This window comes from Apus apus, chromosome 3 (assembly GCF_020740795.1).
Source record: "Apus apus isolate bApuApu2 chromosome 3, bApuApu2.pri.cur, whole genome shotgun sequence".
NCBI lineage: Eukaryota > Metazoa > Chordata > Aves > Apodiformes > Apodidae > Apus > Apus apus.
In genome coordinates, this window is record NC_067284.1 from 29,252,710 (window position 1) to 29,280,259 (window position 27,550).

At 38.7% G+C, this 27,550-nt stretch overlaps 1 protein-coding gene across 11 annotated transcripts in view; it reads right to left on the minus strand.

The window, feature by feature from the left end:
* MYT1L (myelin transcription factor 1 like) overlaps positions 1–27,550 on the minus strand; it is a 221,895-nt gene that overhangs the window by 124,219 nt on the left and 70,126 nt on the right. For all 11 annotated transcript variants that reach the window (XM_051614624.1, XM_051614622.1, XM_051614632.1 and 8 more), the window contains exons 2-4: positions 8,944–8,998; positions 8,729–8,762; positions 8,337–8,399 (exon numbers count right to left, since the gene is read on the minus strand). In XM_051614624.1, the coding sequence (XP_051470584.1) occupies positions 8,337–8,399; positions 8,729–8,762; positions 8,944–8,998 (152 nt within the window). The remainder of the gene's footprint in view (positions 1–8,336; positions 8,400–8,728; positions 8,763–8,943; positions 8,999–27,550) is intronic.

The following is a 27,550-nucleotide window of genomic DNA, read 5'->3' on the forward strand; positions in this document are numbered from 1 at the left end:
ATCTTTCATAAGGTTAGGGACAATTCATACATTACAGATCCAAGCATTATTTTATGATCTCTTTGTTTTTGAGACTAGCCTATTTTTGCAAGATGCTGTATCAGTTATTAATGAAAACAAAAATCCCTTACAAATGCAATATGAACGAAGAAAAGACATGCAAATTTCCTTGGTCGATGAAATGTTTAAGTTGCTTTATTTCATCTGAGTTCTTATTTTCAGCAATCAAATTGAAGTTCATGATATAGCGAGAGCTCTATCAGTGTTTCCATTTTAAATCTGAAGGGCTTATCATTTGGTCTTAGCAAGTCTTTCTTCACAGAAACTTTATGTATATTGCTACAGACTAAGATTGTGTTTTTCTTTAATTTCTATGCAATGGCTTTATTGGCTTTCAAATACGCACTGATATATGCATTAAAAGGATTCTAAATAGACATAGTGCAACACTGCCAGCATAAGATTCTTTTTAGGGCTTTTATTTGCCACAGTGTGTTTCCCTCTGAATGTGGCATTTGGCAAGTGATTAATCCATTACAGAATCTAATTGCTTTTGTTACTTGAGAAAAAAATTAAACTATGATGTTAAGAAGCTTTTAAAATAGACCACTGCATGTAATTAGTATTTTTTTAATGAATTCTAGTAAGGTTTTTTATGATGTGTCAACATACTTACTTGTGACATGATATAATGTAAAATAAAAAAATCTTAAATGCATAGCAACAGTTGTAGGGTGTAATATTTCTAAAACTGTCATTCACATCTTCTCAGTAAATAACATAGGTCAGTTTGTGCTCAGTTACTGTACAGTAACTGGGATTTGCACCTGCAGAACTTAGACCAGAAGTTGGTGTCTCTTTTGCATTTCTATTTGAGTACACAGAATGTGAACCCTGTTGTCTTTACAGTTGATTAATGAATCCTGTTGTCTTTAAAGTTGATTAATGAAACTGGCAAAGTTCCTACTAATTACAATGAAAAAACACTTGAATCTATCTCTTTCTTCAGACACTTAGCTGACAGACGTCTTGAAAACACAGCTCTGAGAACACTCTCCTAGTGTGGTTTGAGCAACTGCTATGTACCCAGATGGATTGCTCATAGCTAGGAGTATTCAGGGATCTGGACCAAGCTTATTGTTCAAAATGGATTCACATCTCTGAATGTGTAAGAGTACTGGTCATTATTATTCTGCTATGCATAATGGATCTGAAGAGCTACTGTGTGAAGAAAATAAGCAGTATCAGGAGCAGGATCTGAGTCTCACTCCTAAGATTTTAATTATTTTATTGTCTCTATAACTGTCTGAATGTGGCTATGGCTTTTTTTTTTGTTTTGTTTTCAGATCTTTCACAACCTCTGGTTTTAATTTCAATTTTTAGGACTTGACATTGCAAAGATACATGCATTTATTTAACTGCATGATCTGTGAGTAGTACAATTGGCCTTGGATGCCTGGAAACATAAATGCATACTGAAGTTCTGTCTGTGTAAACCTTAACACCTAGGCACTGCCTCATGATGTGCATCACAGACAGTGCTAGGGGATCCACAATAGTTTCAGGTTTCTAGGTATTACTAAAATTAAAAAAAAAGAGAAAAGGAAAAAAAAAAAAATATATTGAGTCTGTTCTGAAGAAGGTAGGCACACCACTTATCTTTGGGCACTTATTTTCAGTGCCCAAACTGAGATGCTAATCTTTCCGAACTTCTGTGCAGTCACTGGAGAGAGGTGCTTTTGCCAAGTTCATTTTAGAGATCAAAGAATCACAGAATTACAGAATCTTAGGGTCTGGAAGGGACCTCGAAAGATCATCTAGTCCAACCCCCCTGCCAGAGCAGGATCACCTAGAGCACATCACACAGGAATGCGTCCAGGCGGGTTTTGAATGTCTCCAGCAAAGGAGACTCCACAACCTCAACAAGCCTGTTCCAGAGCTCTGTCACTCTCACAGTACAGAATTTTTTTCTGATGGTTATGTGGAACCTCCTATGTTCCAGTTTGCACGCATTGCCCCTTGTCCTATCACTGGACATCACTGAAAAAACCCTGGCTCTGTCCTCCTGACACTCGCCTTAACATATTTCTAAACACTGATGAGGTCGCCCCTAAGTCTCCTTCTCTCCAAGCTAAAGAGACCCAGCTGCCTCAGCCTTTCCTCATAAGGGAGATGTTCCACTCCCTTCATCATCTTCGTGGCTCTGTGCTGGACTCTTCCAAGCAGTTCCCTGTCCTTCTTGAACTGAGGGGCCCAAAACTGGACACAATATTCCAGAGGCGGCCTCACCAATGCAGAATAGAGGGGGAGGAGAACCTCCCTTGACCTACTAACCACACCCTTTCTAATGCACCCCAGGATGCCATTGGCCTTGGCTACAAGGGCACATTGCTGGCTCATGGTCATCCTTCTGTCCATCAGGACGCCCAGGTCCATTTCTCCTACACTGCTCTCCAGCAGGTCAGCCCCCAACCTGTACTGGTACATGGGGTTGTTCTTCCCCAGATGCAAGACTATACACTTGCTCTTAAATTTAATCAAGTTTCTCCGTGCCCAACTCTCCAGCCTGTCTAGGTCTTGTTGAATGGCAGCACAGCCTTCTGGTGTGTCAGCCACTCCTCCCAGTTTAGTGTAATGAGCAAACTTGCTGAGGGCACACTCTGTTCCCTCATCCAGGCCATTGATGAAAATATTGAACAGCACCGGTCCCAGTACCGACCCCTGAGGGACTCCACTAGTCACAGACCTCCAACTAGATTTTGTCCTATTGACCACAACTCTCTGACTTCTTCCTTTCAACCAGTTCATGATCCATCTCACTACCTGACCATCAAGAGCACATTTCCTCAGTTTATCTACGAGGATGCTGTGGGAGACAGTGTCAAATGCTTTACTGAAATCAAGATAAACCACATCTACTGCCCTACCATCATCTATCCACCTAGTTACTTCCTCATAGAAGGCTATAAGGTTGGTCAAACATGACTTTCCCTTGGTAAAACCACATTAACTGCTCTTAATGACCCCCTCATCATTGACATGCCTAGAGATAGTGCCAAGAATAAGTTGTTCCATCATCTTTCCAGGGATGGAAGTGAGGCTGACCAGTCTATAGTTACCCGGGTCCTCCTTCTTGCCCTTTTTGTAGACTGGAGTGACATTTGCTATCCTCCAGTCCTCAGGCACCTCTCCTGCTGGCCACAAATTACCAAAGATGATGGAGAGTGGCCTAGCAATGACCTCCACCAGTTCCCTCAGCACCCATGGGTGCATTCCATCCAGACCCATCAATTTACGGATGTCCAGATTGCTCAACTGATCCTTAACCCAATCTGCATCTACCAAAGCAAATTCCTCCTTCATCCTGACTTCTTCTGGGGCTTTAGGGATCTGGGACTCCTGGGGAGAGTCTGCAGCAGTAAAGACAGAGGCAAAGAAGGCATTCAGTGCCTCTGCCTTCTTTATATCCTCTGTCACCAGGGCACCCACCTCATTCAGACGTGGTTCTATATTGCCTCTAGTGTTAGTTTTATCTGCAATGTATTTGAAGAAGCCCTTTCTATTGTCCTTGACCTCACTAGCAAGATTTAGTTCCAAGGAGGCCTTAGCTTTCCTTATTGCCTCTCTACATCCTCTGACAGCAGTCCTATATTCCTCCCAAGTGGCCAGTCCTTCCTTCCATGATCCATAGATTCTCTTTTTCCACTTGAGTTTGCCCAGCAGTTCCTTTTTTAACCATGTGGGTCTCCTGGCTCCCTTACTTGATTTCCTACCCATTGGGACGCTCTGATCCTGAGCTTGCATGAAGTGGTCCTTGAATGTTCACCAACTATCTTGAGACCCTTTACCATCTAGTACCCTGTCCCATGGGACTTCTTTTAATAATTGATTGAAGAGGCCAAAGTTGGCCCTGAGGAAGTCCAGGGTTCTGATCCTGTTAAGAATTCTGTTCCTCCCACACAAGATCCTGCACTCCACCACCTCGTGATCACTGCAGCCAAGGCTGCCATTGACCGTCACCACTTCAACCAGACCATCCTTGTTGGTGAGCACAAGATCCAGCAGCACTCTTCTCCTAGTTGGTTTGTCCACCATTTGTATCAGGAAGTTATCATCAGTGCATTGGAGGAACCTCCTAGACTGTGAAAGGCTGGCTGTGTAGGCCTTCCAGCAAGTATCGGGGTGGGTAAAATCCCCCATGAGGACCAAGGCCTGTAGTTGTGAGGCTGCTTTCAGCTGCCTGTAGAAAGCCTCATCAACTCCTTCGTCCTGATCAGGAGGTCTGTAATAGACCCCCACAACTGTATCACCCATGCCAGCCTGCCCCTTAATTCATACCCACAGACTTTCCACTTGCTCCTCATCTGCCCCTGGACAGAACTCAGTACATTCTAGTTGTTCTCTCAAATAAAGAGCAACTCCACCACCTCGCTTCACTGACCTGTCTTTCCTAAAAAGGACATAGCCATCCATGACCACATTCCAGTCATGTGAGCTGTGCCACCATGTCTCTGTAACTGCCATCAGATCATAACCCTTAGACTGCACACAAACTTCTAACTCCTCCTGTTTATTCCCCATGCCGCCTGCATTGGTGTGCAGGCATTTCAGGGAGCCAGCTGAGCACGCTGGTGGCACCCTTGGGAGGTGGGAGGACTTCTGGTCTTCATTAATACTAGAACAATGCTTGACTAGTACAAACCCAGCTATAACCCCTTCCCACTTTTAATCTAGTTTAAAGCTCTCTCAATGAGCCCTGCTAACTCCTGCCCTAGGACCCTTTGTTCCCTGCGGGACAGGGTCTTCCCATTCAATGCCAGCAGGCCCGATGTCCTGGAAATGAAACCATCCAGTTTTGTCCCCTACCCCCATCAAGTCTAGTTTAAAGCTCTCTCAATGAGCCCTGCTAACTCCTGGCCAAGAATAATTCTCCCCCTTGTTGACAGCTCTATGCCATTGTTGCTAGCATACCTGGTGCCCTGTAAACATCTCCATGATCGAAAAGCCAAAGTTCATCCGATGGCACCAGCCTCTAAGCCATACATTAATCAGTTGTGTTTTCCTAGTCCGTTCAGCTTTTCTTGCCACTGAAGGAACTGAGGAAAAGACCACCTGTGCTCCTGAACCCACAAGCATTCAGCCTAGTTCACTGAAATCCCTTTTCATTGCCCTGGGACTTGCCTTGGCGACTTCATCAGTGCCCACCTGCATGACCACTAGTGGGTAGTAATCAGAGGGCTGCACCAGGCCTGGGAGTTTCTCAGTAACATTGCTAACCCAGGCCCCAGGGAAGCAGCAGACCTCCCTGAGGGTTGGGTCTGGCTGGCATATAGGGCTCTCAGTTCCCCTCAAAAGAGAATCTCCTACAACAATTACCTTCCTTTTGTTCTTAGCAGAGGCATCCTGCCCTAAAGTGTCCTGCAGAGAAGCCTGTCCACATTAGCTATTAGCATGCTCAACTAACAAGCTAAAACGAAGCACCAAGAGCGAAGTACCAGCTAAGTCATGTAAGGTTTCACTTCAAACCAAGATTTCACACAAACAAAAAAATGAAAAAGATGGAAATTATACAAGTTTTTCCCACGGTTACCCTAAGTAGTACCAGTCTTGTGTTTTCGGACACCTCAAAGGAAACATCAGTGATGTATAAGGCCTGCTTATTTCCCTAACTAGGCCTAACATTGTAGCTCTTTCACAATTAATAATACAACTGAGATACAAAAGATATGATAAAACTCTCCTTTAACTTCTGATATTTTAGCAGCTGAACAAAATTTCACCCCCTGAATCTGTCTGAAAATTTGAAAGGTTCTTTTTATTTAAGTTCAAGTTAATGCAGTATCTGAACACGGTTTTCACTGTCACATCGGTATTACAAGGAGAAAATTACAATGAAATACCTCCCCCCCCTGAAATTCCAGAGACTTCAAGATGTTGTAGAAGAAACAGAATTCTGGAGAGCTCTGACTACATCTAGTGGAAGCAAATACATTTCCTTCCTAATAATGAGCTGGTCTGGTACAGCAAATGGATAGGTCTTAACCTCATTAAAATACTCTGTAGGTCTAAACAGAATTGAGTTAGGCATAAGCTGAGATACGCAATCCCCCGAACACATAAAATTTTTAAGACAGTCAGATTTCATTGGAATAAATGTTTGAGGGTCTTTCCAAACCACACAGTAAAATAGAAAAAAGAAAAAAATAATTTCCTTTAGATTCCTTCAAAAACTTAAATTCACCAGGTGTTGGTTGGTGTATATAAAAAAATTGCTACTCTTTTAGTAGTGGTAGTTGATTAGTAGTTCATTAGTACGTTGTCAACAACAAAGAACTTGGTGCATTTACATTAAATAAGTCATACATTAGTTAAATATATTTTGATTAGTGGACTGGCAATCAGAGTGACAAGAAGATCTAAAACCCCCACAAATTCTTTAGCCAGAAAAAAAATGTAATTTTTGATATATTTCCAATTTTTATTTTTTGCACATCCACCCAAAATTTCATTTAATTAACAGCTCTCAGACTCAGTATGTTCATGTATTGACATACCAGAATCATGTCAAGAAAGTAAAACATGGAATTAACATCTCAAAACTGCATGCAATCTTCTCAAACCTCACATCTGTTCCTTTCCCCCTCCCCAAAAAAGGTGATTTTACACGAACACAGGCACACGGATCAACATGGATCAAGTTAGAGCAATTAGAAAGAGAAGTCAGATATTTTTGTAAGCTAAATAATTTATTTTTGTTTGTTTCAAGACTCCTGTTTTGAAATCTGCACACGTATCCCATGAAGTGTAAAGAAATGTACCTAGTTAGAATCTTGTAACTAGAAAGGGCATTATTATAATCATGTCACTTAACTGTTGACTGCTTGTGAAATTTCTGAGGGAAAAGAAGGATTTGGTGCCATTCATTAATTACTGATGAGGCTTGTACTTACGTAAAGAAAATGGACAAAAGAAAACCATGGTTTGAAATGAGAAACCAAGAGTAATTTAAGAAGAATTATTTAAGAAGAATTTAAGAATGATTTTCGTTACTTTGTCTGAATCAGCATTCCAATCTAACCAAATCCCTAAAAAAACACAGAAAAATGCTACCACTTCTGTCACTGAACAAAAAGACTAGGAAAATAAATAGGAATAATTATTTTATCTTTTATATTTTTTACATGTAATCCAAACCAATTTTAATATCAGGTGTATCACTTTTCTTGTTCTAATTTTGAAAGTATTCATAGACTTCATTCAGTCTTAGGATAAAAAGGCACATGAGTGGACCGAGTGGCACTGAGTAGACTAATATGTCACTGTTTGATGTCTTTTCCTGTTTCAAATAAATGCCTTAACTACAAATAAGTAATTTCAATTTAACTAATAAAAAACATATGCCCTCACTACAAAGCAGGTATCAAATTTGGTGTGAAATATGTGTTCTTAAAAACACCACAAGTGCTTTAAAACCTGAAAATGTCCAAAATGAAAAAAATCTTAACAGTTTCAAGAGAATATAACACTGGTTTGAACATCCCCCTCTACTCAGAAGAGAAATGGCCAAAACATCAGCCTTTTTATCTCCTACAACAGGCTGCTGTATAAAATATGTTAAATGAAATGCACAACGCGAGAAAAAATAATGTATTCTAGACCTGTTAAATTTTCGAAATATTGCATAAGAAATTCATAGACAAATTATTCAGGACAGGAATGCCGTTTATACAGATATACAACACTATTAAACATTGACATTGCAGACACAGAACAATAAAGATTGAGCTCTAAATTAATTTGAAGCACACATAGTACACGTAACATATGCTACCTTGATATAGTATTAACAATAAACAGCTAAAAGTGTTTTCTTAGAGAAGACGCCTCCACGGATCATAGTTTTAGAAACGGAAGTAGAAGTATTTATCACTATAATATAACATTTGAACCCAGCAGGCTTATTATCACCAATTTGTCTTAGGCTTTGACCTTTGAATATAACCTGATTATCAAACTTAAAATATTCAGAAGCTTGTTTTTACTCAGCTGGGCCAAGTTTTAATTTGCATCACAAGAGCAAGAGAACAGTATGAAAAATCAAGGCAAGATTGACAATGAGAAAAAATGTCCTCAGCAAAAATGTGAGTTAGATTTTGTGTCATTCAGAAAAGGAAAAAAAAACAACACAAAAACTTAAAAAAAAAAAATCTGAATGGCTTCCAGAATGTCTAATTGCTAATTTTTATCATTGTTTGGTTTATCAAGGTCATGTCAGCTAACTTGTTTACCAAATAACCAAATAACTTTACTAAATTATGAAAAATTACAGATATTACCTTCTGTGCCTTGCATATTTGCCACTAACGTGACCACTGCCATCACAGCCAGGCGTGGGACAGCTGCAAAAGGTAGAGATTTAATTATATAGGTGCTAGTGTGCTGCAGAAAGATTACACTAAAAGCAGGCCATAGGTATTACAGAGATGGAGGGCAACAAAGACAGAAAGAGAAATTAAATAACTGAAGGGGAAAAAAAGAAAAAAAAAAAAAAAGAAAAAAAAAAAAAGAGGGGATGCTTTTTATTAGCAAGTCTTGAGGGAATTAATTTCATCAGTGCAGCAGGGCATGAGCAAACCACCAATGAACTTGAAAGTGCATTATACCCATTAAAAGGCATGAATTTTTCTAAATTGCTAATGGGGATACATTTTACACTCAGAGCACTAACCTGAACAGCTCTTGTATGGCTGGTTCCACGGGAACTGCAGAGAAATGGAAAATATATAAAAATTTATTATCTATTACAAGTACCCCTCTTCTACAGAAAATTACCAGAAAGGTTGCGTAAAAGCAAGGGTCAGAATGAATCGTGCAAAGATATTCTGGAGGATGAAGGTCACCCTGAGCAGGGCCTTGAGTGATTTACTGAAGCAAGAGACGTACCTCGAACACCTTTGGAGCGTGTGCGATGGCGCTTCTCGTCTGCATCCACCTCCATCTGGGAATAGATTAGCAGGCAGTCAATGTTCTTATCCTGCATGCACAGACTATCAATGCACAGACTGATAGAGTCTCTCACATAATTTATTGACACAATTTTAATTCCATTTTATCCTGTAAGAGAAAGTCCACCTTACAAAGGATTTTCAGGATTTATGTTTATTTAAAAACAGAAAACGTGGTAATTTCTGCTTTAATCAGTCTGTTTGCATGCCCTGCTTTCATAGCAAATTGTGTGCATCTAAGTGCTGGTTCCTCTTTCAAAGGGTATTTCTGACATAAAACCCTGATTACTCCCATCTAATTTGAAATAAGGATTCAATAGATTACTGCACAATTTAAAACTAAAGTCAAGGAGCCTTACACCATAGGTCCCTTTCTAACCAAACACTTTGCAGTGGGAAAGAAAGGAAGAAACAATAACTGAAAAGGAGATAAAGAACCATTGTTAGAACTTCCAAGATCTTGTGTTATTTAATAAGGCATTACAACCTTTGCCCACGTGTTTCATTGTTTAGATGTGTTTCTCAAGTTTCAGGAATGGGCTTGCTTGCTACATATGGCTAAATCTTTACCTTCATTTTGTAAACAGCATGCCTATCAGATGTAGCTTTCTATGCAGTAATTAGTGTACAGAAATCTTAAATATTTACCAGACAGGGGCAGAGCTGCAGATTAGACCCCAGAAAGCATCATAAACACAGTTCTACAGTAATCACCATAGAGCCACATGGTTTCTTCTGATCTTTCATGCACTGCTGTCACCAGACTTTCATAGGTAAACTGCACAGGCTAGCTAGAGTTTACAGTTTTGTAGAAAACAAGCAGATTGCACTGAACTATACTGAGAGACTGTGTCAGGGAAAATATATCCAGTATATGTACCATCAGCTCCTTTGAATGTGGAAGAACGAGATGGTAAAATGGATCTGCAGTTGCTCATACATAGAGATGATATTGTAAAGGTCAGGAAGAGCAGAAATCAACCATGAGGCTCTAGTTCTCCCAGAAAAAAAAATCAATCACTGGCTTATAGCAATATCCCTGGATTGATATGTGGTAAGAATGTTATGTATCTTGTGCAAAAGCATGGAAACAGGTCCAAATGACTTTCAGTTAACCCTTTAATCACCTAGCTTTCTTTGGTCAGTACCTTAACATAAATGATGTGGGAAGAGACTAACGAGGAAGAAATCAAGGGGTGCTTTTACAGAGCTGCCTTAACTCATTACAAAAGGAGGAAAGAGTCAGCACAATAAACTTGTGAGGTACAGGGATTTGGTGGTGTCACGGTTTAATGCTCAAACCAGGACAGGTGAAAAGAAAGGGTCACTCTCACAAAGCTTTGTGCTACTGAAGCAGTTCTGCTTCTTGGTAGGCATCATCTTGTTCCTGGTAATGTAATTTATTTCATACTAAATTGATGATCTTCTAAAATAAACAGATCGTAAAAGCTAATACAGCACCAGCCTGTACTAGGGAGCTTCAGTGCAGTCTTCTCATGGGGACATTTGCATACCTTTCAGTGGGTTTCATTTTAAAATTAAGACACCTACATAGACCATATACATTAGGAGCATAAGCTTCCATTATCTTCAACCAACAGTGCTATCTGAGATACCATAAGGTATCCCATCAAGCCTTCACTTGTCAGACCAGAAAGGTACAGAAGGGTACAAGCAGGTCCTCTGTTATATCTGCCAACCCTGTTTCAGATGTTTCAGATAACATCTGGCATCAGAAATGGTACCAGCTGCCTATGCTTAGGACACTGAACTTATGCTTAGTTAATAAAGCCACCAGAGCCTGAGAAAAAAATTCCCCTGATCAGCTGCTAAGTGTTACTTCAGACTGCACAAAATCAGTCTCTTGGCACCTGTGCCCATACTGTCTTGCTCTCCATTGATTACAGTATGAGATATGGCATATCTGTAGATATCTACTTCAGGCATCCAAAATGAACGTTAAACTTCAACCCATCCAGTTGTGTCTAACCTGCACCTTGGGTTGACACTCCAGCTGGCTTCTCAGATCCTAAGATTTTATATGCATTTGAAGCTTTCCAAGTTGGCATATCAAAGCACAGAAGAGCATCTTTGGAATATAAAAATTACTTGCTGTATTATTATTTTATTTTAATTTTCCTAGTAAGAAAACAGTGCATTTTGCTATTCTGTTACTCCTGTAATGTGTAAGAATGTGACAGGAGATCAGAAGTGGAGTTACTTGATCCTCAGCCTAGTTCGAAAAACATTATCTAGCATCATTTGTCACCACTGAAAAATTTGCTGAAACAACTATTACGATCTTAATATGGAAATGCTGCCCCAGTTGTTATGATAATGTGTGTAAATTTAGAAGGGGGAAAATACGAAACAGATTTGCCTGTCTTTGTAAACCAAAGTAAGCACTTCAATTCAACAATGCTGTGAGTACATTTTTAAATAAACTGACAGGCAAAGAAGAAATCACTAAAGTGGAAAAGCTGCGATAGGATCCACACAATCCAGATCCAGAAGTAGGTTAAAGAAGTGAGAAAATATTTTAAAAGCTGCAGGCATGTAGTGTTATTCTCATTTTTGTTGTGCATCTTACATAGCCTGCTGCTTCAAGAAGGATATTGAGGTGCTGGAGCAGGTCCAGTGGAGGGCAACAAAGCTGGTGAAGAGACTAGAGGGAAAGTCTTATAGGGATAGGCTGAAGGAGCTGGAGTTGTTTAGCCTGGAGAAGAGGAAACTCAGGGGGGACCTTATCACTCTCTAAAACTACCTGAAGGGAGGTTGTAGTCAGGTGTGGGCTGGGCTCTTCTCCCAGGCAACTAGCAACAAGACAAGAGGGCATGGCCTCAAGCTCCTCCAGGGGAGGTTTAGGTTGGATATTAGGTAGTATTTCCTCACAGAGGGGATGATTAGACATTGGAATGGACTTCCCAGGGAAGTGATGGAGGCACTGTCCCTGGATGTGTTCAAGGAAAGGCTGGATGTGGCACTTAGTGCCATGGCCTAGCCTATGTGGTGGTGTTGGTCATAGGCTGGATTTGATTTTCTTGAAGGACTTTTGATGATTCTGTGAGTCTCCAGAAAGGCAGAGATCTACCTGCCTTTCTTTGTGACCTAGATGCCCTGTCATACATGGCAACGTGTGTTTAGGATGCTGTATGATGCACCAAACAATAGTAGTTGCCTATGTTTAGTCAACGGACTCTCACTTTACTTTGTATGTATCCTCATTCACAGATGTTCCAGACTTTGCCATGTCAAACCTTCAGCCTTCATCCCCCCACGTATTCAGTGTTGGATGCCGGTAGCAGGTAATTCTGAAATTCTACTTGAGATGCACATCACTTCCGTGAAATGATGGCCACCAGCCAGCCTACAATAGCAGTGCCCAGACTCACTCCTGCCACAGCCAGGAATGGAATTCTGCTCCTGAGGTCATTAGTCTCATACAAACATGGACTTCCTCACTATTGTCAAATGCAGTAAAAGGAAATGTGGACCTTAGTGACTCACAAGGAGTTCACTTCAGTAGTCCTACTTTAGTCATGACATTTACATTGCAGTTATGCAGACTACTGAGTCTACGTTCCAGAAGAAATTTGTGGATATCCACGACAGGCTGGCGAGAATTAGTTTTAGGATGGCGTCTAACAGGGGACACCTACAACATCATGAATGAAAGTAGAGCAAGGCATTAGGAGTAGGAGCAGAAGAAATTCTTAACCTGGCTACAAAGAGAAGCTCTAGACATGAAAATGGACAGGTCTAAGTTCTTAATCCTGAAAATAAATTAAAAAAAAAACAACCCAAGGTCTTGAAAGAAAATATAGTCATAACTTAAAGTAGAAATTAAGTCATAACTAGCAACTCTGTATGACTGTTACGTGCATTAGTTTTATCAAACATTTAGAGAAATAAGACCTCAAATAGTACATGTAACTGATATAACTACTATATCATAAGAGGAGGTACAAGAGAAGATCTACTGTATTTGAAGGTATATCAACCAAATACAACACGAAACAGGTTGAGTTGTTTCTTTGACATTGGAAAGAAGCATAAAGGAAAAAAAATCTGTGTTGTGGTGAAGGATTCGTATGGGGTGGTTATTCAATGCTATAACCATTGGAGTATCCTTGAAGTTTCTAAATATTGTATCAGATAAGTTTCCCATAGAAGAAATTATTTAACCACCTGAAAGACACTCTATACTAAATCTCTCTTTTCTGGCTAAAAATGAAAAAAAAGCCCCGTGTGCAGGCAATTAAGACTTGCTGTGTCTTAATGCATATAATATGATCCCTATAACTAATACACACATGCACACACAAACACAAGATGTTTTAAAAGTGTCATTATACAAAAGCTGGAAATAAACATGAGCCAAACTAAGCAGAAGAAAACCTTTTTACCATAAAAATGACTGATTAGGAGCAGTTGAAAAATACTTCATTAAATGTTATTAAAAAAAAGGTGCACAAACACATCAGAAGTATTTGCTAATAAAAGAGACAAGACCAAAAAAAAAGAGAAAGGTAGTAATCTCTCTGCAGCAATCCAAAGCTTAAAAAACCACCTTTTAGCTCACGAGGATTAAAAAAATAATTCATATGGATGTGCACATAGGTAGAGCAGTTTACTAGTAAACATAAACTTTTGCTAAGGAAAACAAAAAAAAATCGGTGAAAACCAAACATTAAATGGAAGGCATGGGAATAATAAAAAATTACTTAAATACATTTGTAAGAAAAAAAACACAATTATTTGGAGACAATGAATAGCTAGCATTAATAATAATCAAGAAAATTTTTAAGGTTAAAAAAGCAGCTATTTCTTATTTTCAAAACAAAGTCCCAGACAACATTTACTCCTCAAAATTAACATTGCCTGATGTTTCTCCAAGACATTGTCGTTGATATGTAACAATCCTAGAACACGTGAGAAATGCTGGAGAACTGAAAAAAAAAAAAAATCTTTCTGAAAAAAATTGCACTTGTACTTGTTAAAATTAATCTTTACTAAATGCTGAGAGAATGACATGGCTCACTAAGGTAATTTTCCTGATGTTGACCGTTAGTTACATCATACAAAAATTGATATGTGATACAAGATGATGATGTAATGAGCACCAGTCAACATTTTATAATTGAAAACTTGTAGTCAAAATTACTTGAAACTACTCTTTGATAATACCTCAAGATCTGTCAATAAGATACTGTATACTCAGACGCTTTTTAAACGTTTTGCTCTTACTGAACATTCAGACAAAAAAAATAAGCACTTCATGAAACCAGCATATTTATAACAGTTTACAAATATTTCTCAAATATTCTCAAAACAAACTATGTTGGAGATAGGCCAGTTATATATACTGGTCTGAGTCGTTTGGCAGATTTGACTCATCTAAAGAACATGCCAATTCCAATGTCCTGTACCTTTGAACAAAGGATGTGGACCATGCTTGAAAGACCAAAGATCATGATCTGTACAGTGATAACTGTAAAGAGGATCTGGACAGCCAGATGAGCACAAGCAATCTCTGCACTGCTGTAGCTGAAGGGCAGAATGTGATCCATAGTTGCACAACCTTTAAGGCTTTATTAATTTAAAAAAAAACACTGAGATATTTGGATACGGTCAGTAACTTCTAAAAGTAGAGAGCAAGTTTTCATCAGGACCTTAACTATTTTTCTGTTTTGGTTTGGTTTGGGTTGGGTTTTTTTTGGTTTTAAGGCTATAACTCTCACCATATACCTAGCTGAGACAGAGCTCCCACCGGTTTCACAATGAGCACTGCTCTCCCTGTCCCTAGATATCCTCATATATCTACCATCTGGGCTTCCTCAGGGCTGCCAACTGTGAGGGATCCAGAGCTTTAGGCACTTTTCCAGGACAAATGGTGATTTTTGCTCCCTTGTGGGAAGGTAGCTCAGGATTTTCTTCCCCTGCAGGCAGGTAGTCCTAAAAATCACGCTTATTAAAATTGCCAGGGTATCCAAATTTCTTGCTACAGGCATGGAGACTGCGAGCTCTGGTCCCAGGTTCCAAAACTTCCAGCTCAGCCAACAGTTGTTTAATGAATTACTCTGGTTTCCCTCTAGCTGTGATTTACCAGAAGTCTAGAAAGCCATAAATGAACTAAGGCCTCAGAGATGGGACCTGCAAAATTTTTCTTTCTCAATTTTTTCCTTATCAGGATTTCTTGAGATTTCTGGAATCTCAAATACTCTCAAAAATTGTCCAATGTCTACTCAGGGAGAGTATTCACTGTCTACACTACACAAAGGAACAAAGTAATCATTCATGACCATAAAAATGTATGGTAAATACTTCAGTTATGATGTAATTGTTATTGTCAATCAAATATCTTGCTAAAAATATCAAAAATCTTGTTTTCCTCTAATCAGTAGTAACATACATACTGACAATGTGAAAAAAGTAAAATGTTTAGACAAAAATTCTGATTTCCTGAAAATGCAGTAAGTTGATTATATAAAAAATCTGCAGTTTAAAATTTGTCTCCCTGTGACTGTAAAATTACTCAATAAAGGCAGCTTTTCAGCCAGCCATGATGCAAGATTCCAGTTTCTACAGGTATGATTCCAGCACTACTTGTATAGACAAGGTTTGCTCAGCATTTATTTTTATGTATTTCAAAAATGTTCTTTCTCCTATGTGGAAGTTAAAATGAAAGGATTAAAAAAAACACCTTTTAATGCAATATTTCAGAGAATGAAACAAAATATGTCAAATGTATTTACCACAGTTAAAATACTTCTATGTTCTCATAATGAAAGAAACATAACCAGGAAAATCGCAAATAGTTTAAGCAAGCAGAGTATCCCACATGACCTTAGTACTTTGTGCAGTATTCCTAAAAAAAACATATGGAAACAGACCTTCTACTGCTCTCCTCAGAAAGTAACTGGCAAATCCAAATTCTAACAGACCTTTTTCAGCATGTCTGTACTCCAAAAGCAATTAATTTTCTAATAATGATATTTGTCAAGTAAGGCTCCTGATAATCTGAGTAAGTTTTTATAAGCTGGATATGTTTTGTGAAATACTATTGAACCTATTATGGTGAATGGGGCATTTACCAATTACTTGAATGGGTCCCCAAATACGTCCGTGCTTTACTACATGTTTTTTCTTATATGAAAGTCAGTAACTACACTCTTTCAGCATCCTGACCTCCACTCTTATATAATAAAATACAAACAAATAAAAATTGAAGCAACGTTGTATAAAATAAATAAGAAAATAATATCCTAGATTTCAACTGAAAGTACAGGACATAATTTTTTACAGTATCAATTCACTTTAAGGAGCTATTCCACTGTTTTGTGCAGTTCTCATAAAGTTCTGAACCCATGCAATATGACCCAGAGGAAAGAAAAGGCAATTCTAAAGATTAAGAAGAAAGAAAATGCAGGATGTATATTAATACAAGTTAATTGAAAATCTGGATGAGATTTTCAAAGATACGGCACCATTCCAGAGGTACATTAAGATAATATTTCATGTGTTGTATTACATTGTTCCTCAACATAGAATGATCCAGGACTTAGGCACTATGATTTTTATTTGTAGTAAGTTTACCTTTTTAATATATTTTACCAAAATATGGCCACAGATGTATAGTTTCATTTAGAAATGCTACCATCAAGCAGAATGAGGTGAGGATTCCAGGGAATTACAATGTGCAGGTCAACTTAACCTAAACCTACTCTCAACACGTATGTACAAAACCTTGACTTTCCATATGACACCTGAGCCTACTTCTAAATACTTAATCCCTAGAGTCAATATAGAGGTTTTTACTCAATCTACTGAGGTTTCAGTTGGACTTAATGAGGCAACTTTTATAACAATATTTCAGTAGATCTTCCTCTCCCCTAAGTGACAGTAGGGTAGAATGAATCTGAATTGATAACAATAGTTGGCCCTTAATTTATGACTTGCTAATCATAGTCTTGTAAATTAATTCCATTTTAGGATAATATAACTGCGTTTGTGGATGAAGTGAGAGTAGTAGATGTCATTTACCTCAACTTTAAAAAGGCTTTTGATACAGCATTCTTGTATCCTGTTATCACTGTATGTACATAGTCAGTTCTTTAAAATCAGTTCTTAATATTTAAATCTTAATTAAATGTGGCCAGTTACTGCTCTTAACAGAGCAGAATAACATCCAGGATCTTGTTTGTGACAGAGAACCTGAATGTTTCTCCAAAATATATTTAATGCATATATTTCTGATTATAAGATCTGTAATTCAAGGATAGAAAGTAACTCTAAGAAGCTACTGGAGTGCTTATGGAATGGTCAGGCAGAAGGGAAAGCAATTTTCCTGTCTTTTCAAACACCTCCCCCACAAAACCAGATGTCTTCTTGGCATGGACATATGAAATTTAGTCCAAATATTTTACACCACTCTTTTCAGTAAAATGGAAAGCTACATAAAAAAAATATTGTATTTGAATCTTCCCTTCAAGAAAACACCAGTATACAACCAAGCTCACTTAGATAAAAATTAGAACTTGTGGGTACACATTACAAAGACACTGAATAGACAATTGGGCAAATTAATTAGTAGAATATAAATTACTGCTTTGTCCTCTCCCACTTGTGATGAACACACGAAGCTTTTATTAGTATCAAGGAGAGTCCTTCTTGCAGAACAATAGGAGAATATATCCTCAGGACTTGTTTTCAAACTTTGAGTAAGAGTCATTCTCCTAAAATAATGCACAGAGGGAATCCAGTCTTTTTGTTTTCAGAATAATTGTGTAGACTGCAGCCAAATTTGTAAATGCAGGCCAGAATAAGGAGAATTTTGGTAAACTTGTAAGTTAATATTATATTCTTGTTGTGAGGAAATTAATTTGGGATTCACTGAACTATTCTGGAGGGAAGGCAGGAAACGCTTTCAAGTATTTCTCATTGGCTTCATGCTAGTTAGAGCGGAAAAAAGCCAAAGTGCACCCAGTTCATTTGATCATTATTCTCTTACTACTTTTTTCACATTCTTAGATATCAGGAATGAGAAAGTAGCATGGAAATTAGAGGCAAGAATAAATACCACTGGACCTAAAGAACTTCTTTATTGGGAGAGAAGATAACCTTTTCATTAGTCTGTGCCTCCATAAAGATGCTTTGGGTATGCTCAGTAAGTAAGCTTTGGGACATTAGTTGTACTAGAACTACAACTTCCATCTGGAAGAAGAGATTGAGAACATGTTCATACAGCTGAGCAACTCAGCTCCCCCCAGACTCCCATTGTTTTGTAAGCCACTAAAATATTTAGGTTTATCTTCAAAAAACTCATAAGCACTCACAGTATTAGATGCCAGCTCCTAGTATCTAATTTTAAAGCAGTTAACCTATGCTCTAGCCTGTGCCTTTTCATGCAACTGTGAAAAAAGGCCAGTACACCTGTGAAGCTGGAATGCAACTGCACTGTCCTTCTTTAACTAGTCCCCAAGTGCTGCACCAGGCTGCTTGCTCTGTGAATGGTCAGCATGGTGAGTGGCAGTGCATGCTAACAGTACCATGCCATATTGAAGTCTCAAGAAGTTTAGTCATGTTGATTTTTTTTGCCCATATTTATAAGCAATTCTGACTGGAGAAGTGTTTATTCTTCATGAGAAGAAAATAATGTTTTAAAAGTTTTACTTTACAATTCTTATTTTGGTCACACAGATGGGCTTAAACAAGGATTCATGCTTCCTTACATTACATGCAGACACTTAAGGAAAGCATTCTCTGTTCTAAAGGCCTTATAATGAGAAATAAAATAAAAGAGACAATAGGTCTCTATATGTCTATATACCAGTCAGCAAAGAAGTCAGAAGAAGCACAGATCAAAGCTGAATGTAAAATTTATGCTTAGAATCAGAAAAGAAACATGGAAGAATATTTTGGACTTAAGAGACCTATAATTTCATTGTCTTGAATAGAAACATGCTGCTTTCAAGAGAGGAAAAAGAAACTTAAGCCTTCAGGAACTTCAAGAAATTAGATTTCTGGAAGATTATTTCCTATATTGCTGGTGATTCTGAACCAAATCTGTGGGTGTGAGAGAGTGTGATCATTAGTGAACATCAAGCTGGATGAACCTGTGAGCAGATGAAGTGTGCTGGAATCAAGGGCTTGAAAGGGAGCCAACGGCCAGCTCTGGGTGTGAGAACAGCCCTGTATCTCTGTGGGGGAGAGCATGGGGGTAGGCTGTGGGGTCATGGGAAATCCCAGACAGCTGAGTGTGTGTATGTGCACGTGTGTATGCACATAGGTGACTGTCTGCACCAGCAACTGGAGCAGGACTTCAGCCCTGGGGTTTTGTATGTCCAGATGCCAGTAACTGGGAAGACTGGGATCCAGGGGCAGCTACTTAGCAGACTGAGTTTCTGAGACCAGCTACTGGAGTGATCTATTGTCTACATAAGGGGATACATATATGTATATTCTCACTAATGGCTCTCCAACCTGCTCAGCCAGAGTGAATAGGATGAAGCTGTTGGTGATGACTGTGTTCATGAGTGCTCTGAGAGTCTGTCTGGGATCTGTGTGACCAGCCGTGTACGTATGTATTTACGTACACATGGAGAGTATACATGTGCTTGCTGAGAATGCATCTTCTACTAAGGCACCCATGGGTGACCTTTATGTAATTCATTTAAAGATCAACTGCTAACAAAAGCAATACAATCATAACAAAAGAAATGGTAAATGTGCAGTGGCAGATGATCAGACTGGTTTCTCTTCCTTGGATGTTGTATTTTCTGAAAAGTATGAGTGATAATTGAACAGAGACTGACAGCAGCATCAGAACTGGTTCTCTGATTGTATTTCAGTACATATAAGATTGAAACTTTTAACAGATAAAAAATAGTCTTACTTTTACAGAATTGAAGTTAATCATGTAGGTAACCATTTATCCAGGTAGGGCCTAAGAAGTTTGGTAGTCAATCAGGGTAGGGTACCTAATACCCTGGAATTTTGATAGTACACAAGCAATTCACACACATAACTCTTTTGAAAAGAATAAAACTGTACTGTCAAAAAGAGAAGAGTGTCATGGATATTGGTGAAACTAACTGTTTCAGAAATCTTGAGATCATGGAAAAAAGCTGGATTTTAAAATGCATTGCACCCCAAAAAAATAACCCCTAAATTTGTCTTGTAAGGTCCATATGTGGCATCATCTTCACCTGGTTTGATCCATCAAGAATTTTAGTGTGAAACAGTAGCAAAAAATTCTACCAACCAATAGGAGAATAACTAGACCATCAAAAAATTAGAATAATACTTTAAAATATTATTAAGTAGATTGTTTAGGCAGAAAAGATTTGAGAATTCAACCTATATATTTTTTTTTTAGAAAAGTTAAAATTAGCCAAGGTCTTGTAAAGGAAAGAAGTTTCTCTGATTTAATGAAGAGGACTTAGAGGTTTAAGGAATATTCTACTTTTAATTATGGTTAATTAAAGCTTAATTTGTATATGGGACGAAAAACGCTACTTTTCTAATTCTGAAGTTGAAGTTATTATATTTTGTACAGGAAAAAAGGCAGAAAAATAATTTAGTTCATGGCAGGCCTACTTATATCTATTATGGAAGGTAACTGGTGAAAGGAGTCCTTTAAAAGAAAAACTGCACTAGAAAATGTTATTTCTTAGAAATTAAGAAGACAATAAGACTTACTAAAAGCTAAAGAGTTAAATTCCATCGACATGAAGAAACCAAAAGGGATTTCACAAAAGATTACTGAATCATTTCCATTCTTCACACACACGACACGTCAATGATAAAGGTTCAAACTCTTCTAAAAATGGGGCATGATGCTGTAGGAAACACTCTTGACAAACGGGAACTAAACTAAACTTGATTTCAAATTACAGAGCAATGCAAGCACATTCACTTCCATATTTGTTGCATATCAGTCCTAATACTCATATTTGTTTTTTCTTCTAGACTACTGAGCAGTATTTAACACATAACTGAAGGCAAGTAAATGTGCAAATCAAGTCCATTTTAGAAAGGATCAAGTTAAACCCATTTGAACTAGGTCTGCTGACAATTTAGCTACATTTTTCATTTCATAATCCACCAATCACAAAAAAACAACTACTATGGCTTATCATGGGGCATGCAGGGAATGCAAAATGTTCGATACTTACACTAGCTTAGAAAAGGCATGCTAGGTAATTGTCTATTCTCTATAAAGACAGTCTAGTCCCACCCTTGATATGCACTTGGAACTTGCTCTGACATCAACTGTCTATGTGCACATCCTGAGGTGTAATATGCTCCAAAAGACAGGTCTACATTTAACTCACAGGATTTAATATTAAAGACTAAATTCACAGAAGACTATGAACAAGCACCAATACCTAAACACACCTTTACATTAGTTAAATCTCATATGTGTATATAATGATATTTTGGGTACAACACACCTAATGAAAGCTTTCATATTTCTATTTCTGTAATATTTTGCGTGTATGTTTTCATAAGCATGTATTTTATTAGCTGAAATGTAACTACCTTTGAAGGGCCATAACCCAGTCTTTTCTGTAACTCTCATACAATATATCAGCAGCACACATTTTAAAATTATCATTAAAATCTTAGGAGAATAAAGAACAAGCAAATGTGGGACACTGTAATAACCTGCACCAATATTGAGGAACATGTATTATAGTACCTATCATCATATACAGAAATAAAACCACACAATAAAAAGCCAAAGCACATTCATGGAAATTCAGGTCAAAGCAGTCATAGCATTAGAGTTTCAGCTTTAACTTTGAATGTTCTAATGACTGTAATCAAAATCACGCTGTGTTTCAACCTCTTTGTTAGCCTGAATCACCCACATTCAAGTTAGGCCTGGAGGCCCTCAGATGGGGAAAAACCTCCCAGAGCTGTGGCTGGCAGAACTGCTTGGAAAAGAGCACACAGCTGCAGAAACATAAAGTCACTGACTTGTTCCCATAGCTCAGCCAGAAGCAGAGTTGTAAGAGCTACAGCTCTTAAGATCATTATGGAAAAGGAGAGGCTGGGGGTGGGGGTGGGGAAGGGAAGCAGACTTCGACTGTCCCACTTTGCTCAGTAAATTTCACTTCTAGTTCTGCCACAGCAAGTGACAGGCTCACCCTGCCCTCCCTTTAAAAGAGAATGGGATTTCTGAAATAAAAATATGCTTGTTCACATACCTTTTGAATTTTTTTAAATTAGGTTGGGCTTGCCCTCCAGAACCTATCTACGTTATTTGAGCCTGTAATTAAACTGAGGAGTCTGTTGGTTTATCTTGGACTGATTTGCCCTTTAAATGGAGAATGTATGAAAATACTTCTTTTTCTGAATCCAAGGAGAAACCAGATCAGCTTTGAACAAGTGATTTAAACAAGCAATTTAAGCGCATTTAGTACTTCCATGTATTCTGTTTTTCTCTGAGAAGCATACACAGATATGTATGCTCTAAGATATCCACAATGTGGATCCTTTTGTAAAAGGCCAGTGACCACATCCACAAATAGATATTAGTGAGTGTAAGCATGACACAGCATACACATATGCAATTTGTGTGTTTACAAACACTAGGACACCAGTTTTTAAAATCTGTGTTCTAGTACCCAAAACTTGTCATAGAATCATAGACTCAGAGAATCACAGACTCAGAGAATCACAGAATGGCTTGTGTTGGAAGGAACCTTAAAGATCATCTAGTTCCAATCCCCCTGCACGGGCAGGGAGATCTCCCACTAAACCAGGTTGCTCAAAACCCAATCCAACCTGGCCTTGAACACTTCCGGGGATGAGGCATCCACAACCTCCCCGGGCAATCTATTCCAGTGTTTCACCACCCGCACAGTAAAAAATATCTTGGGCTGCAAGTGCACATTGCCGTTTAGCTTGTCATCAACACCCCCAAGTCCTTCTCATGCCTGCCCAATCCATTCTCACTCCAGCCTGTAACTGTGCTTGGGACTGTCTTGATCCAGGTGCTGGACCTTGCACTTTGCCTTACTGAACTTCATGAGTCTGGTATAGGCCGATCTCTCAAGCCTGTCAAGGTCCCTCTGGATGACTTCCCTTCCATCCAGCATGTTGACCACACCACAGAGCTTAGTGTTGTAAGCAAAACAGCTGAGAGTGCACCCAATCCCACTGTCCATGCCACCAACAAAGATGTGAAACAGCACCAGTCCCAGTACTAATTCTTGAGGAATGCCACTCATCACTCCTCTGCACTGCGACACTGAGCCATTGACCCCTACTCTTTTGAGTGTGACCAGCCAGCCAATTCTTTATCCATCACGTGGTCGATCCATACAAATATACCACAACTAAATCACATGGTCAAGTTTGCTGATACAGTATACCATCCACTGTAGACAACTGTAATATCTTCACTGGCACTCAATCAGACTGACAATTATTGAAGACAACTCTAAGTATTTCAGATCAAAGCAGACCAAGGCACCACACGAAATGAAAAAGTTATTAAAAAGATGGGACTCACATTAAGGTTTTGATTAAACACAATTAAACATAAGCTAAATCTAGTGGATATGTACCATACAAAAGACAAGCATTGCAGGTAAATAAAGGGGAAATCTTCATTAATTGTATCTTCTTTTTAATTCTAAAAAAACCCTGTAGGCCTTTCAGTTTAGTAAATTATCAGTCTTCACACTGAAAGCAGAATAGTAAAAAAAAAATAAATAAATCTCTTTAGTCTATTAAAACTAGCTAAAACTAGCAAATTGCTGTTGCTACTAAGTAAAAAGACCAGCATCCCTTCCTTCCCATTCACTAATACACAACAATGACAGCTCATTTCTGGTTTTAGGCTTTGCCTTATCACAGAGATGGCAAGGGTTTTCTTTCAGAACTACATGGTATCAGAAATGTTTGTCACTGTTAGTGTGCAGACCATTATGCTTATCAAAGAGCATGTTATAAATAAGTTATAGCTATTAGAAATGCAACCATTAGCTGATAAATTAATAAGGCAGACAAGGAAAATATCAATCATGGCACTGCTAACATAATTAGCATAAATTAAAGAGGATCACAGATTACTGCAGCTGTTGCATAAAATAAGAACACCTACTTTAGCTTTCCAATAACTTACATACTTTTAACATTAAAACTATACTACACAATACTCAAAAGATAAAAAATGGGGGCACAAGAAAGCAATAATGAGTATTAGTTGGTAATTATTTGCCCAAGTTACGGGAGAAAAACAAGTAAACAAGCAAGCAAACAAACAAAGAGACAAACAAACAAAAAAGCTGAGGGGATACACACACCAAACAAACCAGATGTATAGGAATTTGTAGCTTAACATATGCAAAAACCCACAGATCTTTCTAGGACAAAGAGACAAAGAGAACAGCAATTTTAGTGATAACTATTGCATAGTGACCTAATGGCTTTACAAGGCCTGTACAAGTGCTACACTAAAGCAGGCCCATTATCACCAGCATAGTTAACGATTTCAGTTTTGGAATACAATTACACTGGCATTTTGTGCCATCACAAGGACATCAGAGCACCTGTAAATTATATTATTATCAATGGGGATTTTTTTTAAAGCAAATTGAAAAGCACATTCATTCTTAACAAGGCACAACAGAGACTTCCTGCTTCAGAAGCTTAAGCTATCTGAAGCTTTTTTAAGATCTATAAAAATTATACTGATGTTATTAAATAATACAAAGAGGTCAAACAAGACCAAATTAGTAGAACTGCCCATACTTTGCCCTGAGTTAAAACTCTGCCTTCTGAACTAAGTTAATACAGTTGCTCAGATAACAGTGAGAAAAAGAATCTGATTAATTCTGTTCACGTTTGTATGATATTAGGACAAAAGAATGAAAACTGAGACTTTCAAAATTATGTCTCTTCATCTTTAATGTCAATTTTGTGACATACTCCCCTATTATACCACCAGCCACACAGGACGGATGGTGTAAAGATTTTATCTCCTTGATTCATGCTGTAAAGATGGGAAACTGCATCATTAGGGTTTGTTTTGACAACTAGGTGAAAGGACAGAAGTGAATTCTGCATAAAATGGGCTCCCTTTTCATCCCTGAGTTATAGAGATAAATCTAAGAAGATTTCTAGAAGTACGTATGTGCATTATTTTACAGACACTCAAAGACTTGATCTGATGCAGGACAAAGTCAGGGTTGGAGAGTGCAGGTGATTCCGTGTTTTCTGGGCTTCTTTTCCCAAATGTTAAATCCTTAACATGAAGTTCAGGATCTGAGGCAGCATTTCTTGGGGGACAACACACTTTTAATACAGTTATGCTGTCTGGATGAGAGAAATTTTTTTGGCAAATGTGAGGAAAGTCGCTCATGAAGAAAAGGCTTCTGGCTCCCCAAAGGCATTGAAACACAATGTCCAAAGTTCTGTCCATTCTTTCTACCTATGGGAAATGGACAGTGCCAGCAACAGGAGTCCACACTTACAGAATTCGCAACAGCAAAAAGGCCTAATGTTTCTAATCCTTGTGATTTTATTATGGGTTTGATGATCAGGCAGTGAGGTGGATCAAGAACTGGTTGAAAGGAAGAAGTCAGAGAGTTGTAGTCAATGGGGCAGAATCTAGTTGGAGGCCTGTGACTAGTGGAGTCCCTCAGGGGTCGGTACTGGGACCGGTGTTGTTCAACATCTTCATCAGCGACCTGGATGAGGGTACAGAAAGTACCCTCAGCAAGTTTGCTGATGACACCAAGCTGGGAGGAGTGGCTGACACACCAGAAGGCTGTGCTGCCATTCAGAGAGACCTAGACAGGCTGGAGACTTGGGCGGGGAAAAACCTGATGAAGTTCAACAAGGGCAAGTGCAGAGTTTTGCATTTGGGGAAGAAAAACATAATGTACCAGTACAGGTTGGGGGCTGACCTGCTGGAGAGCAGTGTAGGTGAAAGGGACCTGGGGGTCCTAGTAGACAGGAGGATGACCACGAGCCAGCAGTGTGCCCTTGTGGCCAAGAAGGCCAATGGCATCCTGGGGTGCATTAGAAAGGGTGTGGTTAGTAGGTCAAGAGAGGTTCTCCTCCCCCTCTATTCTGATTTGGTGAGGCCGCATCTGGAGTATTGTGTCCAGTTCTGGGCCCCTCAGTTCAGGAAGGACAGGGAACTGCTTGAAAGAGTCCAGCGCAGAGCCACAAAGATGATGAAGGGAGTGGAACATCTCCCTTATGAGGAAAGGCTGAGGGAGCTGGGTCTCTTTAGTTTGGAGAAAAGGAGACTGAGGGGTGACCTCATCAATGTTTACAAATACGTAAAGGGTTAGTGTCAAGAAGATGGAGTTAAGCTTTTTTCAGTGATGACCAGTGATAGGACAAGGAGTAATGGAAACAAATTGGAGCATAGGAGGTTTAAGGTGAATATCAGGAAAAATTTTTTTTACTGTGAGAGTGACAGAGCACTGGAACAGGCTGCCCAGAGAGGTTGTGGAGTCTTCTTCACCGGAGACATTCAAGACCCGCCTGGACGCATTCCTGTGTGATGTACTCTAGGTGACCCTGCTCTGGCAGGGGGGTTGGACTAGATGATCTTTCGAGGTCCCTTTCAACCCCTATGATTCTATTATTCTATGATTCTAATAGTATTATATACATAGAAAACTCAAATTAAGCTTGCTTGCATAATAACTCAGATGTTGTAAGTGTATCTATTGAAATGTAGATATAAAAATGACATGATTGAAAATATCTGAAAGCATGTGTCCTAACCTAACAGATTACACCACACCAATGTGCTGAAAGTCATGCATGGGCATGCTGTGTTATATCAGATCATACTGGCCTATAATGCAACCCAATACGGAGATCCTTGAACTCATGTCATGTCCCAATGACATAAAAACAGGAACATATTTAGTTGTTTAAACTGTAAGTCTTCCAGGGTAGGGTAGATGTTTGTACAGCATTTGGCAAAATAAAGATCTGGACTGTGATTATGGCCCAGATGCACTAAATACTACAAGTAATCCAAGTAATACCATGTATACTTACAGTCATATTTTCAAAGCTGAGCAGACGTACTCAGCCTAACAGCTTGCTCACACCAATGAATAAAGGCAGGTAAGGTATACCCAGGAGTACTTCACATGAAAACATCCCACTGTTTTCATGCAATCAGAGAAAAAAAGCCACAAGTAGCAAAAATCTAGCTGGAGATTGGCTAAATACAGACCTCAGAGCTTGACATTCTCACTGCCTGAAGATATAAATGGACAAAAATACCATGGAGAAAATGTGTTGCAAAAGACATAATAATACAAAGAAGTTTCTCAAAAATAGCCTTACTGCTCATCTGAAGATGATATTATTCAAACTGGAGGAGAAAAAATTGAGTACTAGCAGAAACAAAGGCAGAAAGTGCATCTTCATAAAAAATCATGGAATTACCTAGATTTCTCTTTTTCCTTGCTAATTATGCATTCTCAGCAGAATGGGAACTGCAGATCAGAAAAACACTAATATTTTTTAAACCGCCACCAGTTTTAGTAGAATGA